Genomic DNA, 26,925 nt, shown 5'->3' on the forward strand with positions numbered 1-26,925 from the left:
GGAGATATGACCCTGCATTTCTACCAATTAAGCACGAAGCAGAGGCACATCATATCTCTTTCGCCTGTAGTGCTTCGCATCCCTACAACGTGACTTTTGCGAAGTGGGAATTGCGGAGTGCACTCCTGTTATGCAGAGACAAAATCCATAATCAAATGCGTAAGCATTTGAGTGACAGATGTCTCAAGGATATCCTCACCCTATACAACAGAATATGGAGTGAGGGTGTGTTTCCATCTCAATGGTGTGAGGGAATTGTGATACCAATTCCCAAGCCAGGTAAAGATCCAAAAATCATGGATAGTTATAGGCCAGTATGCCTTACAAATGGCCTTTGTAAGCTATTTGAAAGGATGGTTAACCAGCATCTTGTGTGGGCCATGGAAAAGGAAGGTCTCTTGTCTAACTACCAGTGTGGGTTTCGCTCCCATCGGTCTGCCACTGATCATCTGGTCAGACTGGAGTGCGCCATTCAGGAGACCTTTCTCTGGAAGGAGCACCTAGTCGCCATGTTTTTTTGGCCTGGAGAAAGCTTATGATACTACCTGGCGATGTGAGATTCTTTTCACTCTACACCAGTGGGGATTTCGGGAAAATTTGCCTACGTTTGAGAACTTCATGTCCCTCTGGCTCTTTCGAGTCCGATTAGGAATTGCATTTTCTCAATATTATGTTCAGGAAAATGGAGTACCTCAGGGATCTGTATTGAGTGTCACGCTGTTCACAATTGCCATCAAGAGCATAGTTGCCATTGCTGGGCCCGCTTCCATCGCTGTATGTAGACGACTTAGCTCTATATTACAGCTCCGGAAGGGTGACATTTGCTGAGAGACAGCTACAGCAAGCTATTAACCGAGTTGACGGATGGGCCATGCAACATGGTTTTTGATTTTCAGCGGCGAAAACCTCAGTTGTACACTTCTGTCGACGTCGGCTTGTGCACCCTGAACCAGAGCTCTGCTTGCGAAACAGTGTCTTACCAGTGGTAGACACCTGCAGAATCCTGGGTCTCCATTTTGATAAGAGAATAACGTGGCAGCCTCGCATCCATCATTTGAAGGTTGTCTGCATGAAGAGACTTATCATGCTTAAGTTTCTCAGCAGCGCTTCTTGGGGGGCTGACCGTGCGGTGCTGCTACGATTTTACACGGCAATGGTCCTCTCCCGAATTGACTTTGGAAGTGCGGCTTATGGCTCAGCATCAAAATCTACGCTGAGCCTTTTAGAAAGTATTCACCATTGTGGAGTTTGGCTGGCAGCGGGAGCTTTCCGTACTAGCCCCATTCGCAGCCTACTCGCTGAAGCGGGAGTTCCACCTTTACGGATAAGGAGGCAGCAGTTACTTCTCACGTACGCTGCCAAAATTCGTGAAATGCCGCTACATTCAAGCTATCAATCCATTTTTAGTACCCAATACCACCAGAGATACCAAGACTGGCTGAATGCCACACGGCCGGTTGGGTTTTGAATTGATGGCTTGTGTCGTGATTTGAATATCGATATTGGTGGTTGTCTTGAACAAACTTTTAGCGAGGTACCTCCGTGGTTAGTTCCGCGACCGGATATACGTCTAGATCTACTCCGTGGACCCATGGTGAACACGAATTCCTCCCTTTATCGGAGGTATTTTCAGGACTTCATGGACCAATATTCGGCCGCAAAATGTATCTTCACAGATGGTTCTAAAATCTCCATGTTGGTTGCTCTTTCGTCACCGATGATATGAGCACGAAGATCTTGCTTCCTAGTGTATGTAGTGTGTATAGTGCAGAGCTTTACGCCATCTTAGAGACTGTGCAGTTTGCACTGGGTGACGAAAGAAGTCACTTTCTTATGTGTACCGACTCGTTAAGCTCTCTGCAGTCTATTGAAGCCTGTTTCTCGCAACACCTACTGGTGCAGCAGATTCATGACCTTCTAGCCAGGTTAAGTGATGCTGGCACCAGAATCACTTTCGGGTGGTTTCCAAACCACGTTGGGATTGCGGGAAACAAACTTGCGGATGAAGCTCCAAGACCTGTCAATGTACCTGCTAAAGATATCTGTTCTCAGCTACGTCCTGGGAATTGGAGTGGCTAGCTGTCCGAATTCCCAACAAGCTGAGATCAATTAAGAAGACAACTACCGTGTGGCGGTCCTCTTTCCGACTTTCATGGAGAGATGCCATAGTATTGTGTAGGCTGAGGATAGGTCATTTACAATCCACGCACTTTTATCTCCTAAAGAGGGAAGACCCCCCAGTGTGTTCTTGTGGTGCCGACTTCACCGTGGCCCACATCCTCACAGAGTGCGCCGATCTTTCTGGGCTTGGAGCCTTGGCCTGCAGGAAACACTGGAACGTATACTAGCTGATGATGCGACTGCTGCCGATTTCGTCATCTACTTTATGTGTGACAGTGAACTAATCGAGGGTATGTTAATTACAAGTGTACTGTTACTCAGGGAACGCACATTCCCTTTTGATTCGTTAGTAATTTTTTGGCCTAATTCAATAAATATTTGTTTTATTTTGTACTGCGTTTCCAAATTCCTTTGTTGAATAAATAATTTTGTTTCTATTTCAAATTTCTTTTCCAAGTAATTTGTTCAGATAGGATGATTACTTTTGTTGTACTTCCTCTTAAAACAAAAATCACCACCATCACCTGTTCAGCAAGACAGTATTCCAAAAGGTCTCAACTGTTTTTTACGTGGGATCCTCAGTAAAAATTGGAATTCAGTAAAAGAAATTTGGAGTCACATCAAGAAAGGGTATCTGCCTTTATCAGATTAAAAAACACTGTGTAATTTGCAGCTCAATGTACACGTCCAAACTATTGTAGAATACCACAATGTTATAATTATGTTCTCCATCCTTAATTAAGGAGTGAAAGTCTTGACTTGAATGAAGCACAGCTTGACGAATAGAAGCAAAATTATTTTGTTTTGGCCTGCATTATTGAATGTTAGAGAACATTCTTTGCATGTCATAAAGCAATTTGTTGGCATTATTGTTATACACTACTATGCGATACATGGTCAGAAATTGGAGAATTCTTTCAAGTGAGTGCCATTCACTTTTAGTTGCTCTGAGATATTATAGTTTCACTAGCTCCCTGTGTGGATCAGTGGTAAAGTGTTGGCCTCCAGATCTTATGGTCGCTGGTTCAAACCCGACATTGATAGTGGGATTTTTGAAGAACAGAAAAATGACCATTTGGCACTCTGTTCTGTACAATGTTAGCATGTTTACATGGTGACACATTTGGTGTTTATCTGGCAAAATTAATTCAAACTCAGCTGTAGGTCACCCAACAGCAGCCTGTTTCTCTGCCATCTGATGGAGTAAAACAGAACTTTGAAATTGATACACAGGCAGTCTACGTGAAATTAAAATCCCTGCACATGGCAATACAATTGTTATTATGGTTTTATTATAGCATTTATATTGTACTCTTAGTGTGGGGTGAACTCTAGAACCTATTGAATCTTGACATTAATGGTAACTATTTATTTTCCAGTTCTTCACCATGATGCCGTAAATGATCAGTGTTTGTATTCTAATTATTAATTGTCCTGTAATTGGAGTTGTTTTCTTCAGTGGCAGGATATCATTTATCTACAATTGAAATACGATTAACAGAACTCTTAAAGTGGAATACATCCTTGAAAAACTGAACTACATTTAACGTTTTTCTTCATCTCTACTTCACTACAGCCTCTATGTGTCATGTTAACAGTTATTGATCTTATCATTTGAGAATTTTACTGATGAAATGAAAACACATTCTGTTTAATTAATCTAATTGGCATCTGTCCGTCATAGTAAGAGGATGGTCCAGCATACTGATTAAGTTTCTGCATCATCTTAAGTAACTGAGGAGGACCCTTCTGCAGTTTTGGCACTTAAAGCACAAGGGGTCTTGGGAAGAAACCGTTCCCACTCCTTTTGACCGGCCCTTTTTTGCTACCAGATCTTCGTTCCATTTCCTCTCCGCTCTCTGCACCACACTTCCCACTTTTCTCGTATCTAGCAAGGGTTGTCCAAGTCTTAAAAGAAGTATGGTGACAAGGTATGTGCTAAAGACCCATATTTTTAGTACAGGGAGTATAGTTTAAGACTTACCACTTCTGTTCGCAGGCTGTCCCGTCCAGGATGTTTAGCTTTGTTGCTCAGTTCGCTAGTAACAATTGGACTTTTAAGGTGTGTTGTAAGGTTATCACGATGGTTATGTACACTACAGCACAGAGAATATTTTTGATTGAGTGTTATTTGCACAAGAAGAAGGAACCAGTTAAAAGCTCTCTTTGAAAATTCTGTAGAGAGTTTCCCAGTTCTACGGTACCATCCAGTTCACAAGAGGCATTGTACTGGTTCTGTTCCTAATAAGAAAAAAACAGTGAAAAACAGCTCTCACACAAGAGAGGTTAGAAGATATATAGGCAAGACTGCAAATTAGTCCACATAAGTTGCTTCGAAGAGTACCTCAGGAAATGGGTATTTCATATTCATCAGCAATGCAACAAAATGATTACATTTACGATGTTACCAGATTCATTTAGTCCATAACATACACTCTACAGATTTCATTGCAAGAATAAGTTGTTGCAATTGGCTAATGAATAGTGTCCATGATAGTATCGTGGATCCAAACTTTCTTTTTATGAGTGGCAAAGCATGGTTTCATTTGAGTGGATATGTCATTTCACAGAAACTAGGATACAGAGAAGCTGCACATTTTATAGCCAGGACCTCTGCATGATGTGATATTTTTTTCAGGACACAATTACTTCCGACCGTTACATTTACAACATTCTCAAACCATTTTTTGCTGAACTGACTAAAGAAGAAAGAGGTACGGCTATTTCCAGCAGAATGGTGCGACAGCTCATACGGCGCATAGCTCTTCGCAACGTTTGCAGAAAGTGTTCGATGATAATCAGATCATCAGTAAAGGCTCATGGCCCCCCTTGTTCACCTGATTTAAGCACCAGTGACTTTTATCTATGGGGAAATATCAAAGGAAAAGTTTACAGGAATAAACCTTGAACTTCAGAAGAATTAAAAATCGAAATTAGGAACACTGCGTTCCATCAGTGTCCATGAGCTGCAAAGTGTGTTTCGAAATCTCATTACAAGATGTGAAGCTTGCATCGCAGCTCAGAGAGATCACTTTCAACATCTTCTGTAAATACTGGTGAATTCAGTTTCATTTACTAGTTGATTTATTTATTTATTTGTCCTGAGAATGTATATAGCTGGTGAGTTCAGTTCCGTTTAGTTTATATAGGCAAAATCATTCCGCTTCTTTGAGACGACTATGTCTGCTCGCCATTGCGTGCACTGTACTCGCTGTCACCGCTTCTCTGTGCTCCTGTGCCTTGGTACTCTGCATGTAGTCTTAAAATATACTTCCTGTATCTACATTCCGCAGTCTGTTTGATTACACTCTGTTTTTCTGCCTGGACATAATGGTTATATCCTTGGCAAATTCTGTTAGTGATCTCAGCATCCAGAGACAGGGTGTTGGATAAAGTGGACCCTAGGTAAATGAAATCATTAACTATCTTCAGTGCATGTCTATTGATGACAGTGGATGGGACATTGTTGGCTGCTTTGGGCCATAACATTAGTTCCTATAGGATGACAGTAAAACGGAACTATTTGCAGGTATTTGAAAGTCGGTCGGTGAGGTTTTGGAGCTAGAGTTCTGTATATCAACATATAGCATATCAGAAACGAGTACCGTCTTCACCTTTGCCTTAACTTTGTCAGATAGCATTGGAGTCGGGTAGCATTGAACAAATTGCCCTCAGCTTGAGTGTATAGATACACGGCCTCAGTGTATTGTTGAAAAGCATAATTCAGAAGCATGAAAAAGAAGGTTCCAAAGGTGTGGTAGCCAGTACACAGTGCTGTTTCATGCTGAGGACAGATTCCCAATCTGCTTCCATTGAAGCAGATGGTTCCTTGCAAATTTTCATGAAAGGAGACCATCTTGCCAACCAGTTTGGGTGGGCGACCAATCTTTTGAAGCAATCTAAAGAGTGTGCTCCTACTAACTAGTTAAAATGCTTCAACCAAATCAGTTAATGCAGTGGAGAGTGATTTCTGTTGTTCCAAGTCTCCTGCAGATTAGAAGTTATGTAAAAAAAAAAAAAAGCCATAGAGGATGTAAATGGCATCAAGAGAGAAAATCGTGTTCGCAGTGGGTCGGCTTGATCTGAAACTGCATTGTGACTCTAGGTAGATGCATGAGGCACGGCATTGCCAAGCATCAAAGTAACCCATGCAAAGGCTTTTTGTATTATACTCTGGAGTGAGATGCTACTGTAGTTGCTAAAATCACTTTGGTCACCCTTCTGCTTGTAAAGTGTAACAATTTTTGCATCACAAATGTTCTGTGGAACATGACTTTCTTCCCAGCAGAGGCAGAGGAATGTATGTAAATATTGAAGAAGTGTATTTTTGTCAATCTTCAGTACTTCAGTTGGGATGCCATCGTCACCAGGGGTCTTTCGACATGCGAGGGAGTCACTGGCTCTGCTGAGCTCATCCATGGTGGGTAGCATATCTAGGCCTAAATCTTCCATAACTGACATCTTAGGGATGGAATCTAGGGCATCAGTTGTTACATCATTCTTAGTGGTGTACAGCTCAAGATAATGCTCTACCGAATATTCTATCTGTTAGTATTGATTGGTGATAACCTCTTAATTCATCAGTGTCTGCTGTATTCCAGGTAGTTTAAAATTTTATGTACAGTCCATAGGCTCTATCTCCAAAATTACAGTTCTATAATATGTAAAATGATTTGATAGACTGTATGGTTCTAATGGCTATGGTCTATTCACTTGAAATTTGTTCTCAAATTTAGTTGCAAAACACACATTCTGTAATTTTAGAACAAAGAAATATACAGGTATACATGTTTTTAGTTATTAGACTGGTATTTTTCCATATTATCCATTTAAGGGTTAAAAGTTTAAACTGTTGGATAATTTCAATAGAACATGACTGATTTTCTCCTTGTTTGGTGCCCACAAAGTGAAAGCCACATTATAGAACATGTAAAGTTCCTCACAAGTTCTAAAAGGAACTTCCCATGTTGTTGTAACTTGTGAATCATCTTTGGCAGACTATGAAACTATTTACTTATTGTGTGATTTATTATTAATTGCCATGAAAATTTAGTCTTTGATTTTAATGTAGTTTGTTCGTTTGTTATGAGTACGTGTGGTAGAATTATAAACACTTGGTGTGGCCATAGAACAGATGACGAGGGTGTCACGACGCTGAGCTACTCTGCAGTGACACAGCTGTGTTCGGTACATGCCCGTCGCTTGTTCCCCTGCTGGGATGAACCGGCTGTCAAGGCTCGCTTCTCCATCAGTATCAAAACAGCTCCTGGCTTGGTGGCTCTGTCCAACATGGTAAGATCTGTGTAATTCTATTGCAAGCTGTGTGTTGTCTTGTTACAGCCCAGAGGGAGAGGAACGATATGCAGGTGTTACTCAGTTTGAGGCAACGGATGCCAGGCGTTGCTTTCCCTGTTGGGATGAGCCTGCCATTAAAGCGACGTTTGATATAACGTTGGTTGTACCTGAGAGTAAAGTGGCTCTATCTAACATGGTAAGTGGAAAAGAATGTTGTTTCCTGTTTTGGTTGTGCACTCATAATTACTGCTCTGCAAAATTATTTTCTTTACATAATTTTTATTTTCACACATGAGTGCAAAGTTTTAAACAGGATAGTTTTGTAGGAGCATTATTAAAAATGCAATATTGGCTGCAGGAGCATTATTGGGACAAGTAATTCACATTCATATTCTGTTGTGACATCCAACTGTATAGTGTTTTTTATCTGTCCAGCTCCTTGGCTGAATGGTCAGTGTAGTAGCCTTTGGTTCAGAGAGCCCTGGGTTCAAACCCTGGCTGGGGCTTTTAATCACATTTGGTTAAGTCCTCTGATTCGGGAAATGGGTGTTTGTGTTTTGTCTTAACACACATCTTGGTTTACATTCATCACATCACACTTATCAACCATCACAGAAACACACTATAGTAAATACTTTCCTCCATTTAGAATTGGTCTGAGGAAAGGCATCTGATAGTTAAAATGTGCGTAATCCACGTTACTGCTGACCTCAGATAATTAGGAAAAGGCCAAGAAGAAGAATGTCTTAAAATTATCTGTTAGATCCAGTTTAATTAGGAAGGATTTTTAATATTGTTGTCTTGTAATCTAGATACAGGGAGTGTGATTCGATTAGTTTCAATATTTACACTAAGCATGTATTAAAATCAATATTTGTCAATATACACTGACTGACAGAGCAAATGCAACACCAAGAAGGAGTGGTCAGAACTTTATGCCAATTGCAGGGTAGACTGACGTCACTGAGGTATGCTCATGATGTGAAATGCGCCGTTGTGCTGCGCACGTAGCGAACGATAAATGGGACACGGCGTTGGCGAATGGCCCACTTCGTACCGTGATTTCTCAGCCGACAGTCATTGTAGAACGCGTTGTCGTGTGCCACAGGACACATGTATAGCTAAGAATGCCAGGCCGCCGTCAACGGAGGCATTTCCAGCAGACAGACGACTTTACGAGGGGTATGGTGATCGGGGTGACAAGGGCAGGTTGGTCGCTTCGTCAAATCGCAGCCGATACCCATAGGGATGTGTCCACGGTGCAGCGCCTGTGGCAAAGATGGTTGGCGCAGGGACATGTGGCACATGCGAGGGGTCCAGGCGCAGCCCGAGTGACGTCAGCAAGCGAGGATCGGCGCATCCGCCGCCAAGCGGTGGCAGCCCCGCACGCCACGTCAACCGCCATTCTTCAGCATGTGCAAGACACCCTGGCTGTTCCAATATCGACCAGAACAATTTCCCGTCGATTGGTTGAAGGAGGCCTGCACTCCCGGCGCCCGCTCAGAAGACTACCATTGACTCCACAGCATAGACGTGCACGCCTGGCATGGTGCCGGGCTAGAGCGACTTGGATGAGGGAATGGCGGAACGTCATGTTCTCCGATGAGTCACGCTTCTGTTCTGTCAGTGATAGTCACCGCAGACGAGTGTGGCGTTGGCGTGGAGAAAGGTCAAATCCGGCAGTAACTGTGGAGCGCCCTACCGCTAGACAACGCGGCATCATGGTTTGGGGCGCTATTGCGTATGATTCCACGTCACCTCTAGTGTATATTCAAGGCACGTTAAATGCCCACCGCTACGTGCAGCATGTGCTGCGGCCAGTGGCACTCCCGTACCTTCAGGGGCTGCCCAATGCTCTGTTTCAGCACGATAATGCCCGCCCACACACTGCTCGCATCTCCCAACAGGCTCTACGAGGTGTACAGATGCTTCCGTGGCCAGCGTACTCTCCGGATCTCTCACCAATCGAACACGTGTGGGATCTCATTGGACGCCGTTTGCAAACTCTGCCCCAGCCTCGTACGGACGACCAACTGTGGCAAATGGTTGACAGAGAATGGAGAACCATCCCTCAGGACACCATCCGCACTCTTATTGACTCTGTACCTCGACGTGTTTCTGCGTGCATCGCCGCTCGCGGTGGTCCTACATCCTACTGAGTCGATGCCGTGCGCATTGTGTAACCTGCATATCGGTTTGAAATAAACATCAATTATTCGTCCATGCCGTCTCTATTTTTCCCCCAACTTTCATCCCTTTCGAACCACTCCTTCTTGGTGTTGCATTTGCTCTGTCAGTCAGTGTATTTTGACCACTTTAATAATATTCCTTAGTACTGTAGAAACTTTTACCCTATGCAACAAATTTGTGCACCTTCTGGGGCATAGTTTGAATCAGGGGACTGTAAATAAGGTTAGGCATTGAACAATTGCTGGACTCTTCACTTCCTTCTTGCTTGGCATCCCTTATTTTATTATTGTTAACTTAAGTAAGTTTAATGAAAATAAACAAATGACAAATCAAATCATATAATAGAAAGATAATAAATAATAGGATTAGCACAATGACAGGTCATTGTGGGAAGAGGAATCAACAAAATGAGGAAACAAGGACAAACATAAAAATAAAATAACAAGGACAATCTACATCTTCATACACTGATGTTTTCTTGTACAGTAGACAGGCTCTCTCGTCATCAGTCCCAGTTCTACATCCAGGGGCGGATCTACTATAAGGGCCAGACGGGCCAGGTCCCACCTTTGTAATCTTTTGTAATTTTATTATTTGTAGTTATTACTGCAAACACTATGAAGGGAGTGTGATATTCAACGCTAATAGACCGTCAGTGGCCTTGGTTCCGTGTGAGTGTTGATTGTGAGTGAAGAGAAACAGTCTTATTGTCGTTACTGTGTGTTACTTCATGGTGAAAGATTGTAGTCAATGACTGGGTGAAAATTAAGGATCTAAACCATTCAATTGAACGATTTAAAACACACTAGGAAAGCGCACTGTTTGTCCAACCCTTGTCCCGTTTCCCTACGAGGTCGGGTATGAGGTGAGATGAATTTGTCGTGGCGTTTTTTATGACCGGATGCCCTTCCTGACGTCAACCTCATCAGAGGAGTTGATGGGAGATGAAATGAATGACGTGATATATGATAGTAGGGAGAGGGTGAAACCCGGTGCCGGCACATAGCCTACTCCTGTCGAATAGCACCAAGGGGTCTGCTCAAGGCTTAACGTCCCCATCCGACGGACGAATCACCATCAACAGCGTCATATGCCCTCACTCCATATGAGCACTGCGGAGAGGTTTGGAATTTAATCCAGGCTTTTGGCACGCAATCTAGTGATTAGAAATTGTATACCACCACCTCCCCTACCCTGCCGGCCAACATTCAGATGGTGAAATTTTTTTCGACCAACGGGACTCGAACCGGCTAACCTCAGTGTTAGACCGTTTTAGACTTCAGCGCCTTAACGATCATGGCCACCAGGCGGGCACTAGGAAAGCGCACTAAACTTAGAAAATCCTGTAAATATGAAATACAGTACACAGTTCACAAAAATTAGGGGAACATGTTTCTGAATGTATGCCACGCTCCACAAAGCAATACCTCACACCCAGATATATTACCAATTAAACCTTTATTCTTTACCGCTGAAGTACACAAAAGAACATAGATGGATTTGCATTCATTTTCACAACATAAACGAAAATGTCCAAACAGGGGCAAAAATAAAGTGATGACAGTCCTCCAGGCTGGATTTTTATCACAGTTGGAGAGCTTTAGTATGGTGTATATTCTCCATGAGCATTTATCACAGCTTGGCACCTGCGTGACATGCTCCGTATAAGTCGACAGAGGTCACGTTGCGGTATCAGGCCCCATTCTTCAATGAGAGCCTGTTCGAGGTCTTGGAGAGTCTGTGGTGGAACAGGATGCCCACGAATACTTATTTCAAGCCTATCCCACATGTGCTCGATGAGATTAAGGTCGGGACTCGCTGCTGGCCATTCCATCTCTTGAATGTCCAGTTCTGGCAAGACAGCTCTGGTGATGCGCGTTACATGAGCCCTGGCATTGTTGTGCAATAGTATGAATTCAAGGACAACACTGTATACAGCAACCAACAAATGCTGTAGCAGTATCTGTTCGATGTACCCTGCAGCAGTAAGATTATCACGGACGACGACAAGATCCATACGGCCATCAATACTGATACCACCGCACACCATCACAGAACCTTGTCCGAATCAGTCGCCTTCCTGGACAACATTTGGCATGTACTACTCACCACATCATCTCCATACACGTTGACGTCCATCATGCCGTATCAGGGGAAATCGGGATTCGTCTGTGAACAACACAGTTCTCCATTGGCGAAGTTGCCAGTTGACGTGGGTACAGGCAAACAGAAGGCAAGCTGCGTGATGTTGCTGTGTTAAAGGTTCACTCAAACAGGACGTCTGGGTTGTAAAGACACTTCTCTTAACCTGTTCCTTACTGTCTGGCCAGGCACCGTGACTCCAGTGATCCTCCTGAGGTCTTGTTGCAGTTCTCTGGCAGCTGCTGAACGACGCCGCAACGCACAGCTGGTTAGATATCGATCATCCTGTGGGGTTGTCAGTGTCCACGACCTTGTCCAACCCTCCTTGTGAACTGGCCTGTCACACTGTAGCGATTCCACAAATGGTGAATAACTGACGGAGAGACATTGAGATCCATAGCAACCCGATGAAAAGTACATCCTTCCTGGATCAAAGTGACGGCCCTTGTAACTTGAACTTTGTTAAGATGCCTCATGGGATGTGCTGGTTGACATACAACGTGCTCAAATGACCAAAGTAGTCTGCGAACCTCACAACAACACACGGTTGCACCGCTATTCACTTTGTTTTGAGGGGTCACCTGATATTTTAATGCATGGCTATGCCTACAGATGGAGTAAAACTTCGATTTGACATACTCTGAGTAGCTAAGGTCTCAAGGTATGCTGTCCGACCATCAGAACCCCATCTACCAAATTAACATTCACATAGCAGACGTTACAAAACATGTTCCCCTAATTTTTTTTAACTGTGTATTTGGGGCTATTAATATTGGTGCACAAATTGACTGTGCATATTAAATCTCAATCCAGAAACATAATGAAGTAGTCACAAAAAATACACATACTAAATAGAGTAGTAGAGTGCTTAAAACTTTGTGGAACTGACGAGTTAGCACTGAGGGGCCATAATGAAATGCAGGACTCAGCAAACCACCATAATTTCTTTGATTTGTTATATAGTCTTGATAATCTCAACAGTGTATAGATGACCATCTGAACAGCACTCACACATTAGTTTCTAAATATACGTCACACATTATACACAACTAATTATTAAATTGTATGTATTAAGTGTACCTTGAAGATTTGGTCAAAGATATCAACGCTGCAACTTTTGTTTCTCTGCAGGCAGGTGAAGTAACAGACATTACTTGCCAAAGTCAATTTGTTACTGTATTGCAGTAGATTAAGGACAATAAACCTGTTAAAATATTCCTGTCCTTTGAAAATGTTACTGATAGGACAGCCTATGGTTTCAGCAAGTTTCTGAAAAAAAAAAAAATGGCTTGAACATTTCAATGTTGAGAAAAAGCTGATAGCTCAGGCCTTTGATGGAGCTGCTGTGATGCAAGGGAGGTGTTCAGGCTCTGATGCAGAATTCTTTTTCGTATGCCACATACTTTCACTGTTACGCTCATCAACTAAATTTGGTAATACGACATGCTTGTAGCAAGAAGATAAAATCTGTTAGGTTGTTCTTCACAAACATTACAGGATTCACTACGTTTTTCTCTCCATCGCCTAAGAGAAATGATGTATTGCAATCAGTTTGCAATAAGCGGATTTCAACAGTTTCTTCAAGATGATGGAACTTTCAGTCTCGGGTTGTGAGAAGTGGTCATGAAAACAAATAATTTTTATAGGAATGTTTTGAGAAGATTGAGAATGAAGATGGTTGGGATGATGTAACAATAAGGGAGTGTTTTGGTTTAAAAATTTAACTCAATTCAGAATTTTTGTTTTTTCTGAAATTCTTCTATGAGATGCTGAAACCTGTTGATATTTTGTATAACACGATTCAGATGCAGAGTGCCACTGCAGTTACCATATCCAATGCACTGAAAGGTATCGGGTAGATGAAGATGAATGTTCTACTCCAACAACAAAAAGGTCTAAATATAGCTCTGGTGGAAATCTGACTGTAGATGCCAAAGAAGTGTGTGAAATAGTGATCAGCCAAATGATAGATTAATTCCAACAGTTTCATATATTTAGTAGTTTCAAAATTATCGATCCAAAAAAGTTTGCTACAATCAGAAAATTTTTCCAATGAATTTAGTCGATACTTTTCATTGGGTTGCAGTCCATTTAGGCTACTTCCCAAGAGAAATTGAGAAATGAACTTTCAGTGCTTTATCGCAATGATACCTTTAAAGATATTCCTTCAGTCTGTGATTTGTTCACATTCTTCATGAAACATTCCTTTAAAGAATCGTTCTCTGAGGTACACAAAACTCTACAAATTTCACTAACTACTCCAGTTTCAACAGCGGAAGCAGAGCGAAGTTTCAGCACACTAAAATGAGTCTACCGAGCTCGATAGCTGCAGTCGCTTAAGTGCGGCCAGTATCCAGTATTCGGGAGATAGTAGGTTCGAACCCCACTGTCGGCAGCCCTGAAAATGGTTTTCCGTGGTTTCCCATTTTCACACCAGGCAAATGCTGGGGCTGTACCTTAATTAAGGCCACGGCCGCTTCCTCCCCACTCCTAGCCCTCTCCTGTCACATCGTCGCCATAAGACCTATCTGTGTCGGCGCGACGTAAAGCAAGTAGCAAAAAAAAAAAAAAAAAAAAAAAAAAAAAGAGTCAAATATAGTCTAGGAATAGTATGGCTCAAACAGACTGAATTTACTCGTTGTTTGTTCAATTCATAAGGAGGAAATTGGTGAAATTCCCAACTTCAACAAGAATCATTGAAATATTTGCCAGTCAGATGAATAGGCATGCTCAACTGCTGTATAAGTAATGTGCCATTTGGCAAATTCAGTTCTATCTCTTATTTTGCTCTATGTACTGTTTTTTGGAGTTTTTTGTGGTACGGTATACGGTATAGAAATGCCTGCCTCAATCCCATATTCATAGTCAAAAACTTTATATTGGGCCCCATTGGCGAAATTGATCATGAGCCGCCACTGTCTACGTCCATTTCTTCTCAGTCACCTGTGAGCTTTTTTTCTGCTTTCCTGCTTCATCAGGAGGGTGTGCATCAGCTATCGTTGAGGGCCCATCGTGATGTATGTGCAATCTTCATGCAGGAAGTATAATAAAAGGAAGTCAGATAAACACAGGAAAAAGGAAACAAGATGTTAAATATGAATAACGGATGGTAAAATACTAGGAACATGGATCAAACACAGAAAGAGAGAAGGATCTCAGTAGGTCAATATAAGTAATGGAAAGGAACGAACAAGTTTCAGATTAAGTCATGCTTGTATATAGGGAGATAAGAACATGAGAGGGAATGCATAATAGGATAAACAAAATGACAGGTCAGCATGTAAAGAAGAGATAAACGTAAACCTGAAAAAACTAAAGAACAGTGACAATCTTCTCATCTTCATACACTGCATCTTGAAATGGGATGGACTCTCTCCTCATCCATATCAGTTTTCTACATCCAGCCTCCATCAAGTTCATGTCTGCTTCCCACTGCTGCTTCAAGAGGTGAGTATCAATACTCACCGAGGGGCCATCTAGACATATGTGCAGTCCTGATGTGGAAACTGAGGATAAGAAGAAAGTTGGATAAACACAGGAAAAGGGAAGGAACATGAGATTTAAAAAAAAGTAGATTGAGCTACATAGATTGATTCACAAGAACAAATTTTTAAAGTATGAAGGTGGTTCTGCATGATGATGGTTCATTCAGACGTGGAAATGTTTTTCTTATGATGCTTAAGATTGCAAATTGACAGCAGATGTTAGCAAATCCTGGGTATAGCACTGCATGCACCAGTCGCCAGTAAGATTATGTCTATTTCTTCCTGTTCATGCTTTTCTGTATGATTAGGTATCGTTGATTTATAAGCAATATTTGTTTCGTCAGCCATGTTGTATGGCTGGTTACAGCTGGTTTTGAACCACACTGTTGGCTCCACTATACACTATAGCCCTTATTCTAGCATAGTTGGTGATGGTTTATTTTCCTTTTTCTTCCTCTTTGAGTGACTTGTCCAACTTCCTGCAGGACTTCAGCTAACATGACAGATTGTTTGGTGTCTTCCATTATGGAGGATTTCACTATGGTGGTGGAAGAATATGGGGTAAGATTTTGAATATTGGCAGTGATATATTGGAGTATTTTATCCAGCTCAGATCTTGTTACTATCACACATTTATAATTTTTATTTTCACATTTTCCCCTCCACCTGTTCAATGAAACCATTGTTACCTGTCTCGAGAATTTCTTGTTTGAAAGCATTTCTGATATTGCCTTCGAATTGCATTTACGGTATGACCTGACTGCTCTTCCCATTTTTCATATCTTTACACACTATTATCCTAAGAATTCCCTGGTTATTTTTTATACAGCACTTTTGTATGTCACACATTTATTTCATTACCCTGCACCTGCTCACTGCGTATTTCCTCAAATTTTTCATTAAATACTTTCATGTTTACATTTGTTATACTGAAGCTTTTCCACCTTTATCATTCTCTGGAACCGGGCGAATTGGCCGTGCAGTTAGGGGTGCGCGGCTGTGAACATGCAACCAGGAGATAGTGGGTTCGAATCCCACTATCGGCAGCCCTGAAGATGGTTTTCTGTGGTTTCCCATTTTTACACCAGGCAAATGCTGGGGCTGTACCTTAATTAAGGCCATGGCCGCTTCCTTCCAACTCCTAGGCCTTTCCTATCCCATTGTCGCCATAAGACGTATCTGTGTCGGTGCGACTTAAAGCCACTAGCATTCTCTGGATATTCTTAACAGCAACGTATGTACCATTTCATTCATTAAGTGTTGTAAGCACCCAAAGGTAGTTTATCAAATGAACAAGGAGATTAACATGGGTACCTCCCCAATAACTGACCCTGGCTGTGGTAGGAAGTTGTCACTCTTGTATGATCAGCTTGTATTCCACTACATCACAGGGAAGAGCAGGCATTTTGTTTGTCACTGGCCTTCATATATAGTGATGTGATTTTCTTTCTTAATTGACACCAGATTATTATATTTTTTGTTTTTATTTAGGTTATGTATGATAAACAACAGAGCATTTTATAACAAAACGCATCTTTGAAACTAATCCTTGCAAATGGTAAGATGTGCCCTTTTGTTCTTCTTCCATTTTTCCATTTGTCTTACACCATTTTCGCTTTTCATACACTCTTTGTTTCACCGGGAGAGTTGGCCGTGCGGTCAGGGGCGCGCGGCTGTGAACTTGCATCTGGGAGATAGTGGGTGTGAATCCCACTGTTGGCAGCCCTGAAGATGGTTTTCCATGGTTTCCCATTTTTACACCAGGCAAATGCTGGGGCTGTACCTTAATTAAGGCCACAGCTGCTTCCTTCCAACTCCTAGGCCTTTCCTATCCCGTAGTAGCCATTAAGACCTGTGTCAGTGTGACATAAAGCCTCTAGCAAAAACATTTTTGTTTTGATAAAAACATATTACATATTCTTCTTCAGAGTTTATTAGAAGTTACAACCTTGTTTGCACTAGGACACCTCTGAAAGAAAGTCACTGAATCTTAATTATATAAACAATTTGTAAAACAACTGGATCACACATATTACATGGATTTACCAGATCTAACTTCCCAAGCTTTATCCAAAGAAGACACATGAACACATAGACGGATCAATATGTAGTTGGCCGTGATCGTTCTTCCTCTCTGTCTTTCCATCCTTTCGGGTAACATTCAGAAAATTTTTGTTTCTGGAACTGTATGTTCACTAGAATCAAACAATTTCTCTGGGAGAATTCAATGAGTACACCCCTACCTGATTCTTACTGAAATTGTTATAGCTGTTCAAAGGATTCATCATCACTTTCTAATTGGCAAAGCAATATTAAGCCACTTGTATCCACTTTCAGTTTCCATTTTGTGATTCATAAAACTATATCAGTAATTTTTAATTTAATGCAGTATGACTAAAGTTTAGATATATTTCATTAATTGGGGATTGAAAATGAGAAATGATAAAAATTATTCTTGTTCTAATAAGGGTCATGAGTCATGAGACCTTATTCATTTCTTGCGCTATATCTAAAAATACCTATTAACTATATATTTAGAGAGTTTCAGCACAGAATTTCGAATACATACTGAAGTTACAGATCATTTCTCATTTTCAACCCCCAATATTAACATATATTGACTTCTTCCTTAGTGATATAATTGGAAGTAAGTTTGTTATAGGCTTGTTCTGAAACAGAACTATAGCACTTGGAGGTAAATAACTTGTTCTGTAGTTGTTTTGTTTTATTTTTCATCCTGGTTTATTAAAAATAGATGTTTTTCATCCCGGTTTATTGAAAATAGATGTAGGTGATGCTTTTCATTTTATAAGTCCTAAGCATCTTTATCAGTATTAGTGCAAAACTTTAAAAAAAATTGTAAGTTTACAAGGCATTGAGATTCAAAAGTTTCTTGATTTTATATTGAGACTCTAGAGAAAGCGATAATGTGTAGAACTGCTATCGATGTCCCCTACTTAACATTAGAGAATTTATATGTTAATGTGAGGAACTAAATTGTCATTTTCATTTTCACTAAGTAAAATTCTAAATGTGTGCAATTTTTGGTGAGTTGTGTAAAAACAAGTAAGTGTCAAATTATAGACATTATGGATGATATTTTTCAGCCTGTTGTGTCAGAGACACCAGACATCAGTAATCCAGGGCTGCGTATTGTCAAGTTTGATACTACACCCATCATGTCGACCTATCTAGTAGCTGTGGTAGTGGGAGAATATGATTACTTGGAGGACCGTTCAAAGGATGGTGTATTGGTCCGAGTGTATACTCCTGTTGGCAAGAAAGAACAAGGACGATTTGCTCTTGAAGTGGCCACAAAGGTTTTACCTTATTACAAGGACTACTTCCAGATTGCTTACCCTCTACCCAAAATTGACCTCATAGCCATTGCAGACTTCTCAGCAGGTATAAATTCTCTTTTATTCTGCTACATTTGAACTTCATAAAAATAAGTCAATATTAATAAGTGGAAGTATAAAAAGTAAGTACAAAATAAAAATAGATGTGAATTAATGACACACTTCTTGGCACACTAGAAACGTAAAACTTGGTGACAAAGAACCTTATATTTCCAAGATTCTCAAAAAATACAAAATTCCTGACAAGGCCAAGCTGGGGGTTTTGATTATTGTTTGGTTGAAGGAGCTATACCAAATGAATGGAGAGTTGCTATAGTAGCCCCTGTGTATAAAGGAAAGAGTGATAGACATAAAGCTGAAAATTACAGGCTAGTAAGTTTGACATGTGTTGCATGTAAGCTTTGTGAAGGCATTCTTTCTGATTATATTAGACACTAGCTGATGTACCTGTGCTTCGCTACGGGATTCTCAGAAAGACTGACTTTGTGGTTTTCCTAACTGAAATCAACATAGGTCATTACAAAAACGTAAGTATGAATGTAGCGATTAAAAGCAATGCTATCATATAAAATACTCGATCAAATGGAAAGCCGCACATTTTATCACTTTTAACGAACACTGCTACGGTTAGATTGCGGTGCCAATCTAATAGTCCAAAGTTCCAGAGCTGGGATGACCAGGCCGCAGATTGCCATGAACACTCGTCTGTCATTGTTCCGTTAAATATGCACACTGTTCATTCCAATCAGTACCTCAGAGTAGGGATTGAATAGCCCGAATACTATGATGATCCAGTGTGTTATGTACCAGTAGTATAAAAAAATTTATAAACCAGGGGAATGGCATGCTAAAGAAGAAAGTTATCTAACTCACCAGCTACTTCCCATCAATATTCAGGCAGGCTGTTACACTCTGTCCGACTGGGCGAGTTGACCGTGTGGTTAGCGGTGCGCAGCTGTGAGCGTGCATCCGAGAGATAGTGGATTTGAACCCCATTGTCGGCAGCGCTGAAGATGGTATTCCGTGGTTTCCCACTTTCACACCAGTCAAATGTTGGGCCTGTACCTTAATTAAGGGCTAAGTCACTCCTAGCCCTTTCCTATCCCATCGTCGCCATAAAACCTATCTATGTCGGTGCGGCAGAAATCAAATAAAAATACTCTGTACGCAGCAGTAATCCTATCTACCGGAGATGAGGGGCAACAGAAGATGCAAAGCACATCACTACAAACCATGGTCAATGTAATGTTATTGTTGATCAGTGTTATGAGCTTTCTATATTGTAGGCCTACACATTTAGTTTTCTTTCGACTCTGTGATTTGTAAAATATTTTATACCGTAAACTGTAGTTTCTTATTCTCCGACTTTACTTACCGATTTTCATTAAATACTGTTTACCCATTTTCTCGTTACTTGGCGCTGATATGGACTTAATAACAAAAATTCAAATTCATGAATATCTTGGTGATCATAGCCAGTACGGTAACAATGTATAAGACATGAATAATAGGAAATTTAATACTATACAACCTTAGTTATCTAGCATTCATCGACTACACTTCTAATAAGAAATATTTGAGAATTACATTTTAGGCCTTCCCCTAAACTACCATTTCACTCAGCGCGAGTAAAATGATTTATAGCCTAGATTGTAGAGGCTCATCCCCTGACTTCACATACCGATTTTCATTAAATTCTCTTCAACCGTTTTCTCGTCATGTGTGTACATACATACAGACAGACAGACAGAAATTACGGAAAAGTAAAAAGTGCATTGTCTTGTTACTACGGACATGACCAATACAGAAATACCATTATTTTCAAATTCTGAGCAATGTACAGACAAAACTCTTATTTTATATATATAGATGTTTGCAAAATTAATAACTGGTTCGATAGAAGTCAGTTCGGTTTTAGGAAAGGTTATTCCACTGAAGTTCAACTTGTAGATATCTTGGATTCAGGAGGTCAAATGGACTGTATCACGATTGACCTGTCTAAAGCATATGATAGGGTGGATCATGGGAGATTACTGGCAAAAATGAGTGCAATTGGACTAGACAAAAGAGTGACTGAATGGGTTGCTATATTTCTAGAAAATAGATCTCAGAGAATTAGAGTAGGTGGAGTTTTATCTGACCCTATAATAATTAAGAGGGCAATTCCTCAAGGCAGTATTATTGGACCTTGATGTTATATATATAAATGATATGAGTAAAGGAGTGGAATCAGAGGTAGGTAAGGATTTTTGCAGATGATGTTGTTCTATGTAGAGTAATAAATAAGTTACAAGATTGTGAGCAACTGCAAAATGACCTTGATAATGTTGTGTGATGGACAGTAGGCAATGGTATGATGATAAACGGGGTTAAAAGTCAGGTTGTGAGTTTCACAATAGAAATAGTTCTCTCAGTTTTAACATTACTGCATCGATGGGGTGAAAGTTCCTTTTAGGGATCATTGTAAGTATCTGGGTGTTAATATAGGGAAAGATCTTCATTGAGGTAATCACATAAATGAGATTGTAAATAAAGGGTACAGATCTCTGCACATGGTTATGAGGGTGTTTAGGGGTTGTAATAAGGATGTAGAGAGGGTATATAATTTTATTCATCCTTAATAAAATTGTAGTTTAGGGGAAGGCACCTAAAATTAAATTTTTAAATACCTGTGTTATTGGTAGCCGGCCCCGTGGTGTAGGGGTAGCGTTCCTGCCTCTCGCCTGGAGGCCCCGGGTTCGATTCCCGGCCAGGTCAGGGATTTTTCTCTCGACCTGAGGGCTGGTTCGAGGTCCACTCAGCCTACGTGATTAGAGCTGAGGAGCTATCTGACGGTGAGGTGGCAGCCCCAGTCTCGAAAGCCCACAATAATGGCTGCGAGGATGCATTGTGCTGACCACACGGCCCCTCATAATCTGCAGGCCTTCGGGCTGAGCAGCGGTCGCTGGGCAGTCCAAGGCCCTTTCAAGGGCATTATATGCCATGGGGTTATGTTATTGGTCCTATCGAAAAACACTACATAACAAAAGTTATAGAGAATATACTTTCCGATCATTTATGTTTTTTCAGTTTTACCGTACCGACTATGATAATAGTGGTATTTCAGATTCGGAAGAAAACTAAATGTGAAGGCTTACAGCATCGAAAGCGCATAACATTGATCAACAATAACATTACTTTGACCATTGTTTGTTGTGATGAAGATAGGATTACTGCTGCGTACCGAGTATAACAGCCTGACTGAATATTGGCAGAAAATAGCTGGGGAGTTAGAAAACTTTCTTCTTTAGCATGCCTTTCCTCTGGTTCATACATTCCCTGATACTGCTGGTACGTAACACACTGGTTCATCGTAGTATTCCAGCTATTAGAGCCTTACTCTGACGTGCTGTTTTGAATGAGCAGTGTGCACACTTAAGGCAGATGCTTACTCTAGTAGTAGTAGTAGTAGTAGTAGTAGTAGTATGACCTGGTCTAGAATTACAATTTAGGCCTATTCCAAATTATAGCACCACAATTCACTAAGTAACTCAAAATTCAACCCTGAAAAGAGCCGTTTCTTAAGAAAAGTTCCTTTCTCTTCACTTTTATTAATTTCTACATTCATTTTATTCCAAATTTGCAGTGAAGAGGGAGTTTCTCCTCTAGCTTGGAGGAAAAATTTGCCTCCAAGTAGTCAGATAGATTTTTCTGCCACCAGTGTAGTGAATTGAAATCCCCCCCACCAAATAAAGACGAAGAGTGTTCGCGGATCACGGCTGTCTGCAGCTTCGTCATCCGAGCTCTGAAGCTTTGGTCTGTTAGATCGGCAGCATAGTACTGTTCGTTAAGAGAGAAAATGTGTGGTTTTTCATTAGATCGAGCATTTCATATGAAAGCATTGCTATTGCTTTTAATCGCACCATTCCTACTGACGTCATTATAATGACCTATGTTCATTTCAGTTGTAAAAACTAACTAAGGCAGTCTTTCTAAGGATGTAGAAAGGCAGGTGGAGAGTAAGTGTCTGCCATTATAATAATACTGGCGTGTGGCCTCCGAAGAGGCCGAGTGCAGGTCTTTCGAGTAATGAATTCTAATGCTGAAGACGACACATACCCCCAGCCCCTGAGCCATTGGAATTAACCAGTTATGGTTAAAATCCCCGACCCGGCCAGGAATCGAACCCGGGTCCCTCTGGATCAAAGGCCAGCGCGCTAACCATTTAGCCATGGAGCCGGATGCCATTATAATGAAAACTCCCCAACCTGATTGTGACTGATGGTAGGCAAGCGGGCCTACCCTAACTCAGTCTTCATATAAGAAAAGACATTCGGTTCCCCATCGTGTTTCTAAAGTAACGTTAAGAGCTATGCAATTTAATACAATCTTGCTCACAACGTATACACTACCTAACCTAGAATTCTGTATACAATGTAGAATTCCGTAGCAAAGCACGGGTACATCAGCTAGTCAGTTAATAAATGTTATCTTTTATCAGGTATAATCTAATTTTATTTTTGCTGCATTAGTTTTAACAAATGGGAAAAAACCTCACAGTTATAGATTAACTCAGTTGAAACTGGAAAGATATGGCTTCCATTATAACAAATTTTTCTCATGTTGCTAGTTTTCTTGCTAGGCAGTAACATTTCAGATGCTTAAAAGTTGCTAGATCTAACAATAAAGTTGCCGAGTTTGCAACACGGACTGTAAGATGTTTGAATAAATATATCATTATAGACGAAGTTGGTCTGTTCTTGAGAGATGTGCTCTAGTATCTTGACACATGTGGTGGTGTTTTTTGTTTTAACGAGAAGGATTATCTGCTCTAAACTGACATGTCAGTTGCTGTTACAAAAGTTGTATAGCTAAAATCTCTTTAACATGACGATCACAACGTTAATGGCTGAAAGGGAAAAAAGACATGTGCTTTGTCAGTTTAAATTTCTGTTTGGACAAAATCTTTTTCACTTGTGCACAATCTTAGTGTATCCTGCTGTCTTTGCCATGAGTTTAAGTGTGGATTTTTTCAGGTGCTATGGAGAACTGGGGACTGGTGACGTATCGTGAAACATGTTTACTTGTTGACCCTGAAAATACATCAGCTGTGAGGAAGCAGTGGATTGCTCTGGTTGTGGGACATGAATTGGCTCATCAGTGGTTCGGCAACTTGGTTACAATGGTGAGAAAGTAAGCTACAAAACTGCTAGTTCAATGTATACTTTTTTTAAGTCCAGAAAATATGATAGTTTGTTGATGGATTTATTAGAAAAATACTGTCTCTAGCTTTGTATAATGTTCCAAATCTTGATTTCATTGTAAACCCTTAATAAATATTTCCCAAGATCTGAATTTGAAGAGGTTATAAATGAAAATTCCACTTTGATTCAACTATTTTATTGTGCTCTAGCTTGATTTGTAGTTTAGCTTAGTTTCTTGTGCTTTAGATCAAGCTGAGGTTGGTGGGTGTATTGAAAATGGGAAGAAAATCATGGTTGTTCAGGGCATACATATCAGCATGTAAATGAAGTCGGCTATTTTAGTGAACATGCTCACTTAGCAAATTTTTCTCACTCTTGGTACTGAGATCCATTAAATTATAGTTCTTGCTTTTATCCTTGTAAAGCATCGACTTCTGTGCTGTGAGCAGAATGGTCATAGTGCTGACACACAGCAGGTTGTAACCCTCTTTCTGCCACATTTCTTACATTTACTTGTGCTAGGTACATGACTTTCATCGTTTGCATCCTGGTACATTCTTTCTTTGAAATATCTAGATGCTTTCTTACCTGTTTATATCAAAATCCTAATACAATGAACTAGAAAGAAAATATCGTAGTACCATCAGTTTGTTGCATTTCCTCTTCTTTCAATAATACAAAATTTCTGATGCAGTCTAACATGCAACTGAAGCCAGCTGATAGTCTACTATTGTTATAGTTTCAATCCTCTTGATTTACAGTTAAGATTTTCTCACTGAGCGAGTTTGCTGTATGGTACGAGTTGCGAAATTGTGAGCTTGCGTTCGAGGGATAGTGGGTTCCAACACTATCATCTGCAGACCTGAAGATGGTTTTCTGTGGTTTCCCATTTCACACTCAGCTGCTTCCTGTCCAGTCACCCCTTCGTGCCCCATCAATTTTAGTTAATGCTATGTAAAATAACTAACAAAGAAAAAATCTCAGAATGCGGTAGCACGTGTTTTCTGCGGGTGCTTGTGAAATGCTGTTGCATGCTGTGTTTTTATTATCTGAAAGACTGCCCTCTGAGATGGATGAGGCAGATATTTCCACTCTTAATGCGTTATAATGTCATAGATTCATACTGAAGAATAAATTTTTTACAATTTGTTTTACGTCGCACCAACACAGATAGGTCTTATGGTGACGATGGGACAGGAAAGGGCTAGGATTTGGAAGGAAGTGGCCGTGGCCTTAATCTAGGTACAGCCCCAGCCAGCATTGGCCTGGTATGAAAATGTGAAACCACGGAAAACTATCTTCAGGGCTGCCAACAGTGGGGTTCGAACCCACTATCTCCTGAATACTGGACACTGGCCGCACTTAAGCGACTGCAGCTATCAAGCTCGGTATTGAAGAATCAATCGTTATGGGATTTATCATTGTTGAGGAAATTGTTAAACTGAGATGGAATTTACATTACCTTAATGAAATTTATTCCAGAACCAGTATATTTTATCGTTGTAGAAAGCATTACCACTTGTTAGGAGATCACTGTATGTGGGTGGAAACCAAAGGTTTTTGAATCATCATTAAGAGACAGAATTACTTTTTTCTCAACATCAGCATCTCATCTTTTAGAATTGTTTCTTAAAGCTTGTTTTATTTTTAAGAGGTGATTAGGTGTGGAGTGGAACTAACTTTAGATGGATCAACACTAGTGATTAGAGAAAGGTGGCACTAGTCTTTAAAAAACATGAAGTTTCAAATTGTGTGTTCTAGAAATGTAACAAAAATTTGGAGATATTCTTTCAGTTTGTACTAATTTGCTGGTTTTGTGGATATTTCCAGGAATGGTGGACTCACTTGTGGCTTAATGAGGGCTATGCTTCATTTGTGGAATTTTTGTGCGTCGCTCATCTCTTTCCTGAATATGACATCTGGACGCAATTTGTTACGGACACGTACATCCGTGCTCTGGAGCTGGATTGGCTTAAAAACAGTCATCCTATCGAGGTACTAATTTTCTTCAGTTTGAAGGAATTTACATGTAATTGTAAAGTAGAAGTGTAATATGAAGTATAGGGTGCAGAATGAGGATGATATTTAGAGATTTGTTATACAATATGATAGACAGGTTATACACTTCAATAAAGTTTGGCCACCATGATCTGGAAATTATAAGAAATAGATTTTCAGAACTGTAGTTACAGTACATGTATATTTATAACTCTCTTTAATTAAAAAGTAAAATTCTAAAAATTAAAATTGCTTAGAAATTTAAACTTAGCGCATCATACATTTACTTAATAAAGCATTTGCGGCATTGAACTGCAGTATCTTGATGAATCTTTGAATGTTTGGATGAGATATTCTTAGTGTTGGAAAAAAAGAATTTAATGTAATGAAAAGGAATGAACAAGTGATAGTTCGTATTTGACACCTAAGAATTCAAACCTTGAATGTCCGATATAACTCAGTTTACACACGGAGCAAAAAATGTTTTTCTTTAGATTCCAAAGTCTCTGCCAATAGGTTTATTAATAATTATGTTGCATAACATCTTAGAAACAAGCATGTGTTGACTATTTACAAAATGTTTACCTAACCCTTTGACCTACTAATTTTTTTAAACTGTGCGCTTCCATACTCTTTATTTTCCTGTTATTTTAAGGAAATGCCAACAAATATATACAGGGATTTTACATACACAAAAATACTTTTTATGAGTTTCATTATACATTTATGGTTTGGAGATGTCTTCTGTATGAAACACAGGAAAACTGGTATCCTCATCCAAAGCAGCTTTGCATTTGAGACAGTCAAACAAGGTTTCGTTGCAGAGTCCTTGTACTGCACACACTCTGCACTGCTTAGATGGCACTGATTTCTTCTTGTTTGGAGCAAGTTTTGATGAATATATCGAGCCTGAAGTCACATGAAATAGTACCACTGTGAGGACAGCCTCTGCTTGGATACTGAGGCAGCTAGATGCTTTCTGGAAGTTGCTCAGCAACACTGATGCGGAATGAAGTGATTGGGTGTCTTTTTCTTTCCCAGATTGAGAATTTGCTAAATAGGATAAAAATTTAGCAGGGCCATGTCTAGCATGTAAATCATGTTGTAGCCCTCGACATATTTCCTCATAAGTGGGAAGGATGCTAGATGTTG

The 26,925-nt window shown here is 40.3% G+C and overlaps 1 protein-coding gene across 2 annotated transcripts in view; it reads left to right on the forward strand.

Moving 5' to 3' along the window:
* Psa (puromycin-sensitive aminopeptidase) overlaps window positions 1-26,925 on the forward strand; it is a 165,546-nt gene that overhangs the window by 7,142 nt on the left and 131,479 nt on the right. Inside the window, exons 3-6 of one of the 2 annotated variants that reach the window (XM_067135579.2) lie at window positions 7,251-7,413; window positions 18,341-18,638; window positions 23,608-23,756; window positions 25,606-25,770. In XM_067135579.2, coding sequence (XP_066991680.2) covers window positions 7,251-7,413; window positions 18,341-18,638; window positions 23,608-23,756; window positions 25,606-25,770 — 775 coding nt within the window. Of the gene's footprint in view, window positions 1-7,250; window positions 7,414-7,461; window positions 7,613-18,340; window positions 18,639-23,607; window positions 23,757-25,605; window positions 25,771-26,925 lie in introns of both variants that reach the window. The other variant, XM_067135580.2, reaches the window with a different exon arrangement.

The sequence above is a fragment of the Anabrus simplex genome, chromosome 1 (genome assembly GCF_040414725.1).
Source record: "Anabrus simplex isolate iqAnaSimp1 chromosome 1, ASM4041472v1, whole genome shotgun sequence".
NCBI lineage: Eukaryota > Metazoa > Arthropoda > Insecta > Orthoptera > Tettigoniidae > Anabrus > Anabrus simplex.